This window comes from Larimichthys crocea, chromosome VI (genome assembly GCF_000972845.2).
Source record: "Larimichthys crocea isolate SSNF chromosome VI, L_crocea_2.0, whole genome shotgun sequence".
Lineage (NCBI taxonomy): Eukaryota > Metazoa > Chordata > Actinopteri > Sciaenidae > Larimichthys > Larimichthys crocea.
In genome coordinates, this window is record NC_040016.1 from 17,621,823 (window position 1) to 17,637,549 (window position 15,727).

The 15,727-nt window shown below is 42.7% G+C and overlaps 3 protein-coding genes across 6 annotated transcripts in view; 1 reads left to right on the forward strand and 2 right to left on the reverse strand.

The window, feature by feature from the left end:
- Positions 1-41: 41 nt before the first annotated feature.
- Positions 42-6,218, forward strand: ttll3 (tubulin tyrosine ligase-like family, member 3). The gene is made up of 13 exons (XM_027278866.1): positions 42-367; positions 811-884; positions 1,012-1,130; positions 1,206-1,365; positions 1,925-1,980; positions 2,170-2,298; positions 2,388-2,502; positions 2,752-2,868; positions 2,958-3,138; positions 3,788-3,936; positions 4,193-4,436; positions 4,603-5,038; positions 5,128-6,218. Exons 2-13 carry the CDS (start codon positions 869-871, stop codon positions 5,902-5,904), a joined length of 2,499 nt encoding a protein of 832 aa, XP_027134667.1. The 5' UTR covers positions 42-367; positions 811-868; the 3' UTR covers positions 5,905-6,218.
- Positions 6,219-7,539: 1,321 nt separating this feature from the next.
- On the reverse strand, positions 7,540-11,404 carry LOC113745891 (class E basic helix-loop-helix protein 40-like). Its single transcript, XM_027279466.1, has 5 exons — positions 10,985-11,404; positions 10,797-10,860; positions 10,429-10,536; positions 9,860-9,983; positions 7,540-9,605 (listed from the first exon to the last, which is right to left on the reverse strand). The coding sequence occupies exons 1-5, from the start codon at positions 11,053-11,055 to the stop codon at positions 8,692-8,694; spliced, it is 1,281 nt and encodes a 426-aa protein (XP_027135267.1). The 5' UTR covers positions 11,056-11,404; the 3' UTR covers positions 7,540-8,691.
- Positions 11,405-13,677: 2,273 nt separating this feature from the next.
- The window catches only part of LOC104931270 (inositol 1,4,5-trisphosphate receptor type 1), a 66,932-nt gene continuing 64,882 nt past the window's right edge, over positions 13,678-15,727 (reverse strand). For all 4 annotated transcript variants that reach the window (XM_027279465.1, XM_027279463.1, XM_027279464.1 and 1 more), the window contains one exon: positions 13,678-15,105. In XM_027279465.1, coding sequence (XP_027135266.1) covers positions 15,019-15,105 — 87 coding nt within the window. In that variant the 3' untranslated portion in view covers positions 13,678-15,018. The remainder of the gene's footprint in view (positions 15,106-15,727) is intronic.

The window sequence follows — 15,727 nt, forward strand, 5'->3', positions numbered from 1 at the left end:
TCAGCCGGTTGACCCTCCTCAGCCAGTCTAGCCTCTCACCAGAGTTCAGACTGCAATAAGATACGACATCTTTGTTTGTTTGAATGCTCCTTGTGCCTGTCGCCAACACGTGTAAAGCCACACGGCAACCGATAGCGCCCGATAAGTGATCCACTTTCCTTCAACGCATGGCTAAAGGTGGTAGATTTTTTTTTTTTTTGCATGGCATCCTGTTTCTCCTGGGTACGGTTGTTATGGCGACTATAAACATGCTGTGGGAGCATGCACGTCGTCATGGGAACGGTCTTGCGGGAGCATGAAGGAAGCAGGGCTGAGAGAGTCCATGGGCAGAGTGGTGGTCGGGTCACCGGGGAGGTGACAACTTTAGGTGTGTATATTAATATTCAAAGTCAGATTTTGTTTGCCATGTCTCGAGTAACCGTTTTTATGCATGTGATGTCTGTCAACATCGAGAGGGGTGGTCAGTGAATACACGCTCAGCGTGGGTATAGCTTATTGTAGATGTTTTTTCATAGTATACATGCTTTATTGATGTTTTAATGTTTGTCTATGCGCATGTAAACTCCCGCATGTCTGCTGGTGTGTGTGCGTGCGCGCCTTTTTGCGCATGGGTATGTCAATGAGAAGCTATGACAGCCTCTGTCAGCTCTGTCCAGATTTAGATGCCTGCTTGACCCAATTTGCATCCTACAGAGACATCTATCTATCTATCTATCTATCTATCTATCTATCTATCTATCTATCTATCTATCTATCTATCTATCTATCTATCTATCTGTCTGTCTGATGTGATGATATTTCTTCTCCCAGGGAAGTGAACACTGAACTGTATGTTGATCAACTGAAGAGAACGCTGTATAAAAATAGCATGCAACACATGCCGGGTAAGTGAACAGACAAACACACACACACACACACACACACACACACACACACACACACACACACACACACACACACATGCGGGTGCACAGATTATTTATTGAAATTTGATCAAGCAATTTGTCTCAGTGTTACAACCAACAGTGGCTCCAGTGGAGGGCAGGTTGCGTCGGAGTGTACCAAGCCTGCCGGCGATCAAGCCAGACAGACTGAAAACAGCTAAAGCACTGGTGGAAAAAGCAGTGAAGGTGATTTTAAGCACAAACTAGACTTCAGTATAACACCCATCTGTCATATTTGACTCTTTCTATCTGTCTTCCCAGTTGAGGAAAGTGTTTTCAGTCCAGGGACCCTATCCTGTGATCCGTGCTGCCTTATGGGCCAGAGGGTGGGTGGAACGACGTTTGCCCCATCCTGCCCAGAGAGCACCTCATTGCCATGGAGATGAGGAGGAGGATGGTGATGATGTTGATGTCATTGCTGGTGAGCAAAAATGGATGCTAAAGGTCCAGTGTGTAAGATCTAGGAGGATCTATTTACAGAATGTTGCAGAAATGAAATATTATACTGTATTTTCATGTGTACAGATGCAGTGTTCATATCGAAATCTCACTAGAGTGTTTATATACAATTTAGATACTGAGAAAAGAACGAGCATATAGTATAAGACCCTGCACACAGTGTTACTAACAAAGCACTACTCTCCTTTAAGCTCAGAGTATTGCACAATTATTTTAGATTTTATTATATTAATATGTTTTCCATGAGCTGTATTTCAATTAAAGAGAAATCAGTAATATTCTCTCCTATGTTAAAGCCAAAAGTGCAGGAGGGGGTGTAAATGTAACTGGAGCACTAGTTTAGATGGATAGATGGATACCCCTAGCACTGATAGATGATACATTGTACACGACATTACAGACCCCTACCTCAACATACCCCTCTACACATGAACGCCTGCATGCACACACACACACACACACACACACACACACACACACACACTCCCGCTCTCTCTCTCTTTTTCCTTATCTCTTTACAGAGAGAGTGGATGAAGGCGAGAAAGAGGAGAACCTTGATGACATGTATGACCTCATGGTAAGACAAAGTGAATCCACATGACACTGACATCTTGTAAGGTCTGAATGCATTTGAATGTGCCCTTATTGTTCGTCTCACATTACATTATTTCCACGTCCTTTTTTTTTTTTTCATCTTTCATTATGCATATGTGTATTTGAACTCAGTCAGCTCACTGACTTCACTTTTCCTCAACTTTTTTTCTAGTCTCGCCTGGTTCGAAACGAAACGACACATTTCTACTGGACAACACGTCGGGATGACATAGACTGTCGCACCTTACGGCATGATCAAATGACCAATCACTATGCAAACGCTGGGACGTTTACTACCAAGGTTTCATTTCAAAATGCAAGTTCCTTAACTTTGTCCATAGATAAGCCATTACTCTTTATCTCCTATGTACATATTTCTGTTTCTTTCAGGTGGGGCTCTGTGTGAATCTACGTAACCTTCAGTGGTTTGATACAGCAGATCCTGACACATTCTTCCCAAGATGCTACAGGCTTGGGGCAGAGGATGAAAAGCGTGCATTTATAGGTCTGCTGTATGGCTCTGTTACCACATAGCCAAGATTGTGCACTATCAAACATGCGATCATGTGAACAGGTCTAAATGCATTTATGGAAAAATCAGATCTGGATGGGATATGGATTAGGTGTAAATGGGGGTTATAAGTGGACTAGTCAAAGCCACTATCTTAGTTTTATTAGTGATATATTATCATCTTAAACAAATCCACATTCCCTTTCTCTCCGGTCCTCTCTTCTGTTTCCTATCCCAATAAAGAGGACTTCAGGAGGACAGCATGCACCAGCCTGCTGCAGCATGTGGTAGAGACAAGTAGATCAGGGAGAGATGGATCAGAGGACAAAGATCAAAAAGCCCCAAACGGTGTCCCTGATGGTAATAGATGCAGAATGAATTTAAACATGTACCTTTGACAATCAATGAGGTATCAAATTCTATGATACTAATCTTGTTTCTCTCTACAGAGTCGAATAATGCGGAGCGTCGATGTGTCGGTCCAGGAATGATCGACATGGCTTTGCACACGTGTGAAGAGTTTCTCAATGTCTTAGAGCATGGCGACATTGATGTAACCGCAGAAACACACCCCTCAGTGGAGGAACAGCAGTGGGCAGAGTTTCTGCAAGACTACTACATGGTTGTGCAGTGAGTATGTTCTCTCTGAGCTTCCTGAGTTTGCTAGAACAGCAAATGTATCTGCAGTACTGACAGTATAAGTCAGCTTATTAAATGAATAAAGGTAATTAAAAACCCTGACCAGAACAGTGTCAGAAGCATTATACATACAATATGTGTGTGTACGTAGTATGTATGTATGTGTCTAGAATTCATGTTAGGACTCAGGTTGGGGTTAAATATAGTCAGTGGAACCGTACAGCATGTTCCAGTATCATATGACTGTACATTCAAATAGCATCAAACATACATGATGCTGAATGCTAATATTTATAGTGCCTTATTTTAGCAGTTGGTAAACAGGAAACTGCAGGACGCAGTCTGCCAACTCTATTTCCCTTGTGCATTACATTGGACGACGGTGTTCATTAACACCACAGTGAGAAGTGGTTCTACAGTGTTTTTTTCTCATGTTCAGTTTTGAACATTCTCATAATCAGTGGGCAGCCTACAAGCTGGACATTGATACTGATGAAGCAAAGATATCAGCATGTATACAAGAGGTCTTTGAGACATTGGATAACCAGCACAATCGCTGTTTGGAATAAAGATTAATAGTAAGATTTAGTAAATCTCTACATTAATAAACTCAATTTGTGGGTTTAATGTTTGCGTGCAGTGAAGGCGCATCGATCACGTGTAGCAGTGTGTTTGTGGAGCGCTGCCAGGCCATGTTAATCAGACTGCAAGAGGTTTGCCCTCAACTGGACACAGACGGTCTGAATAACATCTGGATCATCAAACCAGGTGCCATGTCAAGAGGACGAGGTGAGGCTTTAATTTGTAATAATGATAATAGATACATATATTCATCTTTTAGCTCTACACAATACTGAAAGAATCTTAAAAAACACACTGTTGTTTTTTGTGAGGTGTGACATTTGGGTGTTACTATCACTTCCTTTTGATAATATCATAAAATGATAATGCACATACAGTATATGATGATACTACTGTACTATTCCCCTCAGCTTCAGCAGTTTTGATTTGTTTATTTTACCCTCATGTCACATCAACCTCCTAGGTATTATGTGTATGGATCGCTTGGATGAGATTTTGGCACTCGTGGACAGTGACAGAGCCTTGACCAAGGAGAGCAAGTGGGTGGTTCAGAAATACCTGGAACGTCCTCTGTTGGTCCATGGCACCAAGTTTGACCTCCGTCAGTGGTTCCTTGTCACCGACTGGAACCCTCTGACTGTCTGGTTCTACAGAGAGTGCTACCTGCGGTTCTCCACCCAGCCCTACTCAACAAAAACTCTGGACAGGTCAGGCAGCGGGTCAGACAAAAGAGAAAAACTAATTTTGTACATGTACTTGACCTTTACTGTTTCCTGTATCTAGAGTGCTTTTCTGTGGGATTGATTTAACAATGCAAGTAGGGCGTTTTACACTCAGCTTCATGACCTTATCACCTTTGTTTTTTTCCCTCAGTTCAGTCCACCTGTGCAACAACTCCATCCAGAAACACTTCCAGCCATCCCATGATCGCCATCCAGGAGTGCCTGAGGACAATATGTGGTCCTGCTCTCAGTTTAGGTCTTTTCTGCAGCAACAGGGCCGTGGGGCAGAGTGGGAGTCAGTGGTGGTCCCAGGTATGCAGCAAGCGGTGGTCCGTGCCCTGCAGACAGCTCAGGATCTGATTGAACCCCGCAAGTCAAGCTTTGAGCTCTATGGAGCTGACTTTATGTTGGGCAGAGATCTGAGGCCTTGGCTCCTGGAGATCAATGCCAGTCCGACTATGGCCTGTTCCACCACTGTGACTGCTCGCCTCTGCCCTGCTGTGCAGCTGGACACACTGAGGGTTGTGCTTGACCGACGGACTGATCCTAGTGCTTACACAGGAGGCTTCCAGCTAATATATAAACAGGTTGGAATATCTTTTCATACAATGCCCAAAGGCAACACATGCTCAAATCGAGTTCTATAATTTGATTCGTGTTTTTATCGCCCTCCCAGGCCGCAGTGGAAGTTCCTCAGTATGTGGGAGTGAACCTGATGGTGGAAGGGGCTCCCATAAGGCGATCCAGACCTCCACTAAATAGACAAAATATTATTTCTAACCAACCTCTCACCATCCAGTGCCCTTCAGGGAAGTCATCATCAGAAGAGGTTGAAACCGCACATCATAAAGCAGCGGGTCGGAAATCCTCTGCACTCTCCACTTTTCAGTTGCCTCGTTCAGGCAAGGAGAACCGAGCTGATGGGGAGAAAAAGAGGCAGCTGATATCAGCATCTCCTAAGAGGGAATGCGAGGGGAGAACAGAAGTTCAGAATACGTCCTGTGTTCGCAGGTCCGGTCGCAGTCTGGTATCTGAACAGCCTCTGGTGCTACACACTGAACCTCAGAGGAAAGCACGACGATTGGGTTTGAGCCTTGGTGCCAATGGGGCAATTCTGGTCCCAAGGAGCCTTTCCTTTTCTCTCAGCCCACCTCAGAACATTTCAGAGTGTAAATCTCAGCCCATCCCAGGTCATGGATCAAACATCTCCAGATCCTTCTTTCCCCAGACAGTTTTTGAGCCCCAACACAGGACTTCTACCCGGGTCTTTCCTTCACTCCGAGGTCCCCTCCCTACCCTGCAGGTCTTGAGCTTGCGACCAAACATTGTAGCTGGAACCACTGCCTCTCGCAATACAAACGTGTCTTCTCATCCCAGTGTCCACAGGCATCAGATGATCCTCTGCTCTCGAAGGCAAAGAGTGGCCAAAGGAGAGTGCTCAGGAGAACCTTAACGCTATAGTGGTGTTGAGCATTAAGAAGATGGAAAGCGAACAGTAGTTAGAGGTTTTGTCAGCAACTACATTGTTATTAATTTAGATTTTGATGAGTTGATGCCTCATGAACAACGTATTTGTTTTATATGTGTTTAGAAACTCAAGACAATCATGGTCAAATCATTCACATTTAAATATGTAACATCAAAGTGAATATGAGTCATTTTAACTTCTTGTATTAGTAGTAAATTGTTACACTTTATATATATTCCAGTGGCATTTTTTTTTACTGGAATATATATAAATGTTTTAAGATTAAATTATGAATGTAACAGCAAACAAGATTGTGTTGAAGTCCTTTTGTATGAAAAAAAACAAACAAAGAGAGTTCATTTATCTGTCCAGTGTTTGCTGAGATGACTGTGTAGAAAATTATGGAGAGAAATGATCACTGGAAAAATATGTTTTATGTTAATATTTTCAACACCAGCAGGTGGCGATAAAGACTCAATGATGTCGCTGCTTATCAGAGTCCAGAGTCTTTCTAGGAGAGGGAATGAATTAGAACAAGCTTGGTGGTCCTTATCCAGATGTTGGTACATTTTCAGCAACACCTTGTTTTTTTCTGGCCTTTCAGCATCTTTATAAACAATAAGTAATCAAAAAATTAATGTTTCAGAGCACTGAGAGAGAGCTACAGCAGTGTCAGTGCTCATGAAATGGTTGACCACTGTTTGATCAACAGACATTTCCCAAATGATTTAGAGACTTATACACATTTAATTATATAAGAATAGTAGTTGCATAGCAGAAATAGTTGCATATTATGCACACGCATTAACCACTGATCCCCGAGGACCCAACAGCAGTGTTTGAAAGCTATAGAAATCAGTCTGGCTGAAAAACTGGGTATGCTACACCCCATAAAATCAGCTTGCAGATGGAATCTCATGACAGCAATAAAACAAGTAAATTCTCCTCGCACAAATGAACGGAAATAAACCAAAGATAATGACTTTAATGTAGGAGAAACTCATGACATTTCAGGGTGCACCAGATACGAAGTGAAACAACACTCCTACAGATCTGAAATGACATAATAATGAGTTTGTGAAGTTTGAGCTTTGACATCAGAAACGCTGGCAAACGTTGGTGATATCTGTGTCTATAAACCTTGACGATCGAAAGTGCTCGCATAGATGACAGATGTGATTGCACAATGTGCGATATCGGTTGTAGTATTTGTTGTGATTTATGCGTCTTACTTGTTTTGACGTATCGTATTGTCTGTATATTCTGATGCGACAGAGGGATGTCGCAATTCTGGCACAGCAGTTCATATTGAATCACACAGCCAATAAGAAACATGCCTCCCCTGTCAAGGCTGTTGACGAGATGCAGATGGATCCTGATTATTGCCTCAGGAGATTAACCGAAACTGTTTACGCTCATGTGTTCACTTGTTGTTGTATTAGTGGGCACAGACGGTTAACCAGCAGGAGAGCCTGGCTACGGATCTGCCATTACATAAGTGTTCTTTGTGACATGCGTGTTGTGGCGCTGAACTAAAGCTGAACAGATTGGATTTCACTGCTATTTGTATTCGCACACACACACACACACTTCTATTTCAAATACATTGAGTCGATGCAATTTCCACGGGAAAAAAAAATACTTTATTATTACACTTATATAATGTATATCAACATTTATAGACAAAATATGTACATCAAACATCTTTCATGTAGGTCCCAAAATATAAAATCTCAAGTACCTCTTTCTATAGAAAACTAGTCTTCTGGTAAAACTTTTACATTCACTTCTCTCTCCTTTGACTCCTTTAATCATAACGTAGTACAGAGAATAAAACATCTGAGATTTATCAGCTTTTCACAAGTAAAAGGCAACAGCAAGAACAAACACCAGGTTTGACTTGAGCAGAAACAGATGCATGACCAGGTCCAGCACAGTGCTACAGTATGTACACAGTTTCTGAGTACACGACGTACAATTGTCCACACGCTGTCCACCTTCTATCCCACCGGATGGACAGGAGTGCGAAAAACAGGTATCAAAAATAGAAATGTACAAGAAGTCTATGAACAATAATTACAGAAAATCCATCTTAACGGTCTGTTTGTTAATGAAAAACAAGACTTCTCTTTCAGTGTGGTCATGTGTGAGCCCATTCGTTCATCCATACATCAGGTGTACCCTTACTCTCGTCTGTACACACTTGAGGAAAAAACCCATGTGTGGTTCCAGTCATCATAGTGTCTGGTTTGATGGGCATTTTAAAAAGTGATACCTAGGAAACAAACTCTGGGTGAAATTTTACCGCTGACATTTGAGGCAACACTTTCTGAAGATGGCGTGTCTCTATTGCAACAGCTACAAGTGAGATGAATCAGTGTCATCGGCCTTTATTCTTTAACAGCAGCATCTAAAATCGTTCTTTACATTCAACCAAGTGCGTATGTGTGTGTGTTTTTATGTGTGTGTGTGTGTGCAGGGCAGGTCCAGTTTATATGATACATTTGCACTGAGTAATACCACTGAGCATTAAACATTCAGCCAGAGCTTTGCGCCCTCTGAGCGTGGATGGATGTTGCTCTCCATCTCTTCTTGATAATTTCTACAAGTTCTCTTGTTTGCCGTTTGACCTCCAGACGGAAAAAACAGAGGACAGAAATAGGGATAGATAATGGAAAGGCTCAGTCATGTTTTCATTCCCACTTCTGTCTTCTGTCTCTGCTACTGGGTACTAGAACAGGATCTTCTCTTCACCCGTCTTCTCTTAAACTCTCAGTCTTTGGTTTCCAGGTTGAGGGGTGGTACCTGCTTTAGTGCCTGAAGGAGGGCAGGCGAGTCCATGGGGGTCTGAGATATGGCTGGGGCTGGAGAGCCTCCCCTGGGAGACAACACTAGCTGAGGTGGAGGCGGTCGTTCGCTGGGCATGGCGGGTGAAGAGCCTCCCATGCCGGGGTAGAGCATGGGCATGGCTCCGGGGTACCAGCATTTCTCCAGCATTGGCAGGTAGGCTGCAGCAGAAGGTGGAATGAGGTAGAAAGGCATGCAAAGGGGATGTGGAGGAGGTGGATGATTGGGGGATACGCTCATGTAACTACCATAACCGCTAGAGGACGATGACGATTCTCCGCCTGAGAGGAGCTCGTCTTCAGACGACTCCACCCGGGGTCGTTTGTGGCGCGGCTCGTCATCTTCCTGCTTGATGCTGGAGCTTTGCCTCTCACCCAGCACTCGCTTGAGCTGGCTCTCCTGAACGTAGTAATCTGGACGTCCCTGTTGCGCTCCGGATTCTGCCTTCTCCAGCTCTCCCCCATAGCCGCTGTCCGTGTCCGTATCACTGCCACTCTGCTCGCTGCTTGCTGGTGCGTATGCCCGCTGGATGACAGGTACACAGTTCCTTCCATAACCCTCGCTGGGTTTAGGGGGTAAGCTGGTGGGCATCTCCTTGTGAGGTTGGTGCTGGTGGTAGCTAGGAATCTCCTCGGGTCTAGGGCTGAGAGGTGTGCGGGGTCGGGCTGGACTTTGCAGCACCTCTGCAGCTAACTTGTGGAGGTGATTGATCGCATGGGACGGCGTGAAGTCATCATCGGTCTCGTGATTGGCTAGATACTGAAGAATCTCCTTGGCACACATGTGGAAGCCAGAGCGGAACATCTCTTCTGACTTCTCCTGGTTGACAGGAGGCTGCTCTGTAAACCCAACAAGAAACCGCACAGTCAGAAAATTCTGTAATTCGACATGGATGTAGCAATCCTGACTTTGAGTCTCTTTCCCAACAACCACAACTATATTTGAAATCACTTATTTGCCTGCACGTCGGTATAATCCTGTCATTGTGTATTCATCTCGGTTGCTTATTTGCATTCTGTCCAACAAAACCATCCTGTTCCACATGTATATTTGTGTGTGTGTGTGTGTGTGTGTAAGCCATTTTGCAGCTCACCAATTTGCATGCCGCTCTGCAGAGCGAGGATCTTCTGCTGCTGTTGCTCCAGGAGAGACGTGAGGGCTTTCACATGCTTGAGTGTGAGCTCTAAAACCACAGCCTTCTCCAGATGGCCCAGAGTCTGTAAGGAACACACACACACACACACACAGAGTCAGCACATCACCTCCTCACCTCTTACATAACATAGAGACACTAAGCTTCGCCGTCCATGCACACATGATCTTGGCTGTCCTTTTTTTTTTTTTGCGAACAGCATCGGCAGTAAATAATAAGGGCAAAGAGACATATTTAATGATATGAAATGTTATAAATTGAACAGATAATATCCAGTGTGGAGTGTTAATTATACTTGTATTAAATTTCATGTGGATTAGAGTTTTTTTTTTGTGATGATTTTTAGATGACACGTCTGTCATTCACTGACTGCTGACGCACTCTGAGCGCACAGGGTGTAATAGCCCCGCGCAGCCACTCGATGGTGCATGCCACTCAACACACTGAATCCCATTACCACCACCACCCCCCTCCTCCTCCTCCTCCTCCGTGCTACAGCATGAACTTACCGTGAGTTTCAGGTGCTCTGGTAATAAATCTTTCAACTGAGCGATGCACTCGTTTATCCGGTCACGCCTTTTCTTCTCAATAAGTCTGTGAGGCAGCTTGTAGGTTTCCTGCAAGAATAAACAGTAATGTTTTGTGTTTTTTAGGGTGGGTGGGTGTTTTAATTCAAAGCTGATCCTGGAGCGCACAGTTAGCTCTTTATGATCAGAGGCAGTCACACCGACAGGGAGGACTCCAGCAGTTATGTCATAGCAGAAATTAGGTCAGCCATTTATGGGGACTACAGGACTAGTGCCAGCCTAATTCCTTGTTAGTTCACACCCTACAACAAAAGTGAACAAGTTGGCATGAGACAAAGAGAATAACGGACCTTGCTCTCCTCTCCTCTCTTCATCCCTCGCCTGGGTTTATAAACATACATCGGGAAATCCATCCTAAAGAAATAAAAAAAAACAACAACAGTGAGGTTTGGTGACGGCTACAGAATAAATCATATATGGAAAAGGCTGCACAGTCTGGAGAAAGATTATTATTTATTTTTTTCAAAGTATAACTTACCCCTGCACGTCTGACAGATCAGCCTGGTGTTTGGACAGAGGAGGTGGCTGCGCGCTTGGAATTCGCTCCATTCTTTTTTTACTCCAATTACGCAGTCAGCCGTCGAGGTACTTTTCCAATGCGGTCACAGATAAATACGCATTTATTTACGCGTGATAAAAAAACAAAAAAAACAAGCTGAAGTTAAGTGATTTTTTTTTCTTTTCTTTAAAAAAAAAATCTATACTAAATTATTATGTTTAATACCAGTCTTGGTAATGCTGAGGTTATTTTTGGTATGATGGTTTTAAAGTAAGTCCTTGCGTGGTCCCCGCCGCAGAAGGAACCCTCTTGGTGGCGCGTTGGGAAAGTGGGGGAGGACAGAGCGACGAGTTAAATAAACCCTCTGACTCTGCGCTCAGCCTGACCTACCTCTGTCACATGAGGCTCACGTGTTAAACGGCGCTGTATCCTCGGCGGAGGGACGGCCCACTTTCTCCCGATAAGCAGCCTCAGTGGGCGGACGGCGGCGGACGTCAGAGCAGGGGGCGGTGCGTGTCCGATCCCGTGTACCACCATGCTGAAGTGTATGGAAACAAGGCTGCGCTCGCCACGGCTCGGGGAACGTGCTGGCAGGGGACCAGAGCAGGAGTTCAACAGGCCCGGGGCACGAGAGGCGAGCGGGTTTGATACCCACTGCCAACACAAACGGACAATTAACACAATTAAAACACTGTAGCAGCCACTGGCATAAACAACATCCTGCAGGATTATTATACAGCAGCGATGCTGCAGAATGCCACCGAGTGCATTGAAGTTACTTTGAGCTGAGTGCTTTATTCAGGTTATTAGAAATGTTATGAACTCTGTGCTCAGAGGACATTGATCAACCTTTCATATTTTTTTTAATCAACATTTCTTTAATTATGTAGGAACAATAGACACTCTATCAGGTTAGATAGTATTACCCAAATAATAATAATAAGTTTCACCAGTTATTATCTATTTGCACAAAGCAGGTGAGCTACAGTATCGGCAGTGAGGAGAACCACGTGCACCTGTGCGTGGATGAGCGTGTGTGTGTGTGTGTGTGTGTGTGTGTGTGTGTGTGTGGAGTCCGTGTTTGTTGTCATGAGGCGGTGCCGGCTGTCACGTTGATCTCCTCATGGCTCCTTGAGGCTGCTGGGCGGAGCAGGGCAGCTCCAGCACATCCAGCACAGGGCAGCTGCACCTGTCTGCTGCAGGCTACAAGCACACATCACACCACTCCACCTTTTTTTTTTATTCTTTTGTAATGCAGATGCAAATTTAGTTTTCTTATAGCAAATGAAAACAGGTTGGTAGGAATAAAATATCTAACACTCATTTTCTCTACATTAATTGGGCATTTATACATACATATATAAATATAAATACAATGGGGTTTGATTATGTCCTAACAAATTTGATACACAAGGGCATTACCACTGAGTCATGGCCTATAATTAAAGATAATCACCCTTATATATTGCCTATATGTAGTTGTCGCATACATACAGCCACATAAGCGTGGCTTCATTTCACATGCAATCATCACTGTGCAAAAACCGTCTATTCTTTCATCAGCCACATTAAGTTCCATAATCTGTAATTCTGTGCATTAATTAATTAATTAATTAATGACCTCATGAAGCAAGAATGGACGAGGTTTTGTGAAGCTGTAAGTCATTTCATCCAGCTTTCCTGATTCGACCACATGTGTCTCTCATGATTTCAGGCTGGAAATCCCATTTAGGAAAATAACTGCTGTTTTTTTTTAAAGATAGGAACACAGCACAGGCAGTGAGTCTAGGCAGTGTACAGTAGTTTGTTTTAATCATAATCACAATTAAGTTAGATGCATTTAGATCATTTTGACTACTTTTTCCCCCTGTTTTTCCTCCTGCATGCTACAAGATAGTTTTGATCTGACACAGATAAAGAAAGGAGGCCTTTGTCACGGTAACAAGTGAGAGCTTCATTCCTCGCTTTTTCAAGATTCACATCCTATAACCATGTCAATTAGTTTAATTAAAGGTTTAATTGGTTTAGAAATGGGACAAGGACTCAGTAGAAATTTACTACAACACAGTGATTCAGAGGTAATTAAATAACAGCAATGATGGAAGGCCCCATAAAATCAATCTAGACAAATATAACACAATTTATCACTGAACTAGATTTTTTTTAAAATCCTGACAATAGTACCCTTTTTAGTCTATTTTAACATTCTTGGAAAACACATTTTGCCCTTCCCCTAACCCTTTCGTTATGATTGAAGAGAAATGTCAAGGTGTTCGTTATTAGTCACAAGCTTTATATTTAGGTTTGTTGTAAACTATATGTATAATATACTATCTGCCCTTAGAAAATCACAATAAAAAAAAGGCAGTTTCATAATTTCTAAAGTCGCCCTGTGTTGTAACAAGATCCCAAAAGGTCAAATTAAAAGTGAATTATATGCAACTTCTGTATGTGCTCAACATGCTTACACATTTCATCACACGAGATAAGCGCACTTCCTCACTTGCAAACCACAGATAACATTTCAGAGTTCATCAGCAGGCAAATTCTTAAATTTACTTCTCCGTAAGGCTACTCATTTATCTGACTGCAGCACTTCAGTTAACAACAAATAAGATGCGCTTAAAGAAAAAATGGCCTTTGACTCGACCCTTTAACACTCACCAACGGCATCATTTTACACACTTGTTTATTTAAATAGACTCCAAGAATGGAATGTACATTCAGACACAAACTATTAGTATAAAAGTTCAGTTTGGTCAAGCAGCACTCCAAATGACATCTATTAGTCCTTCTTTTTTTCCCCTTCACATACACCCAAACACTCAAACACTCATTCTCTTGTGGATCTTTTACAAAGTGACCAAGCAAAAAAAAAAAAAACGTAACGATCATTTGTGTGCTACAGAAAATATCAGTGCTTTAGGATTAAATTAATGAAAGGAAGATTAAATAATTCAGTGCAGAGAAGAATAATGAATCAAATTTTAACGTTTCTCCCAAAGATCGAATAAGTTTGGTTCAACACTGTGACTCTGTTATTAAGCACAACATGGAATCGGCTTCAGAGTGAAGCTGTAACATGATTTTCCTCTTTCTGTTCAGTAGGTTTTATGTGGTTCATTATTCAAAAATATTTATAGAAAAGGTTCCAACAGGTCAATATTATTTCTTTTGACATTTCAATGTCCCCTCAGAAGTCTCTGTCCTGGAATTAACTTTCATTTGAGACAGAAAAAAACAAAAGTATGAAAGTGATAGCTCGAGATAAAAACAAAACACTGTATAGGTTTCATATCAGCATTAAGAAACTCTGTAAAAGTGTGATGACCTCTTCGGAGTTGTTTACAGGTGTTGTTTTTCTTTCATATTTTAAATAAAAGTTAGTATAATTTTAAATATAAAAAGCAAATACCAGTTCCCAAAAATAGTTCATTGTCATTCAGACATTGCATATCGTTAAGTCTTCATATTGCCTATTGCTGACAAAAAGCAAAAAAAAAAATTAAATAATGTGTCGTAGAGTTCAAACAAACCTTCAAATCCACATGTGACCTGAGTTTGCTGGTGCAACATCGAGGACAACCCTCAATACAAGGCCACTTGAGAGGAATACTCCCTCAGGAACAATGGCTGAACTTTGGCATGCTGTTAGTATGGTACAATGCAGAAGGCATTCAGGGTTGTAAAGTGTTTTTCCATCTCCTAAACCTACAGGACTGGCTCCTCAGGTCCCGAGGCACTTGGTGCTCTCTCTCTACCCAACACAGACACATCCACACTACAGACTGTGAGTAACATACTCAGATAACTTCCACTTCAAACAGACACTCAGAAGCACACATGTCGTAGAAACACTTATTGTAGGAGCATCTGGTGAAGTATACAGTCAGACATCGACCTACTGCACATACATACTGGAGACGGACACGTTATTTTGGCATCCTCCTGTCTAACATGTGGTACACAGTCAGGAGTGCTCAGGCACTAGTGAAACTGGCCCCCAGGGGCCCTCATGCAGGCTGCTGAGGATTGATGTTCATGTGAGGGGGATGACCAAGAAGACCAATTCGTTGCTTCTGCTTCCTCTGTTCTGTCATCTGCACAGGGGAAACAAAGAAAAAGAACAGTTTCCATTGGCCTCGCCTCTGTACTCTGGCATGGGTTCATAAAACCGCACTGTAGTTTCAAGGTACCCTGCGGAGGAGCAACATGAGCAGGAAGCAATGTTTTGTACACGTGCTGGAGCTTGCAATCTGGCAAACATAGATGTAAACAATGCACAAAAAAGTGTTAAAAAAAACAAGTCGTGGTTCTTGGGGGTGGTATGTTATTCTTGACTCCTGGAGGTTAGTGCACCTGGCCAAGAAATAGTCTGTCACATAACATCCTTTAAAACCACAACTTGACATGTTTTACACTAGTGTTTGAACCACAAGGCTGCTGCTATAGGTTCAGATTTACCATACAGTCATGAGTGGTATCAATCATCTGCTTCTCAAGAAAGTACAGTAGAAGTAGAAACTATTCATTTAAGACTCTCAGGCAACTGTGTGTCCTTTAATAGTGATATATTACAGTACATATATGGTATTGCACTTTTTTTGGGCCTTTTATGCCTTTATTGATAGGACAGCTGAACATAGACAGGAAGCAGAGAGAGGGGGGGTGACACGCAGTAAATTAGCCGTCTGATGCGGGATTCGAACCGGGGCCAGCTGC

Coding starts and splice junctions, on each gene's coding strand:
- ttll3 (XM_027278866.1), top strand. Junction 2,503..2,751: donor TGAAAAGCGTGCATTTATAG/GTCTGCTGTATG, acceptor ATCCCAATAAAG/AGGACTTCAGGAGGACAGCA. Junction 2,869..2,957: donor CCCAAACGGTGTCCCTGATG/GTAATAGATGCA, acceptor TTCTCTCTACAG/AGTCGAATAATGCGGAGCGT.
- LOC113745891 (XM_027279466.1), bottom strand. CDS start 11,055: ATGGAGCGAATTCCAAGCGCGCAGCCACCTCCTCTGTCCAAACACCAG. Junction 10,861..10,984: donor GATCTGTCAGACGTGCAGGG/GTAAGTTATACT, acceptor TTATTTCTTTAG/GATGGATTTCCCGATGTATG. Junction 10,537..10,796: donor AGAGAGGAGAGGAGAGCAAG/GTCCGTTATTCT, acceptor TTATTCTTGCAG/GAAACCTACAAGCTGCCTCA.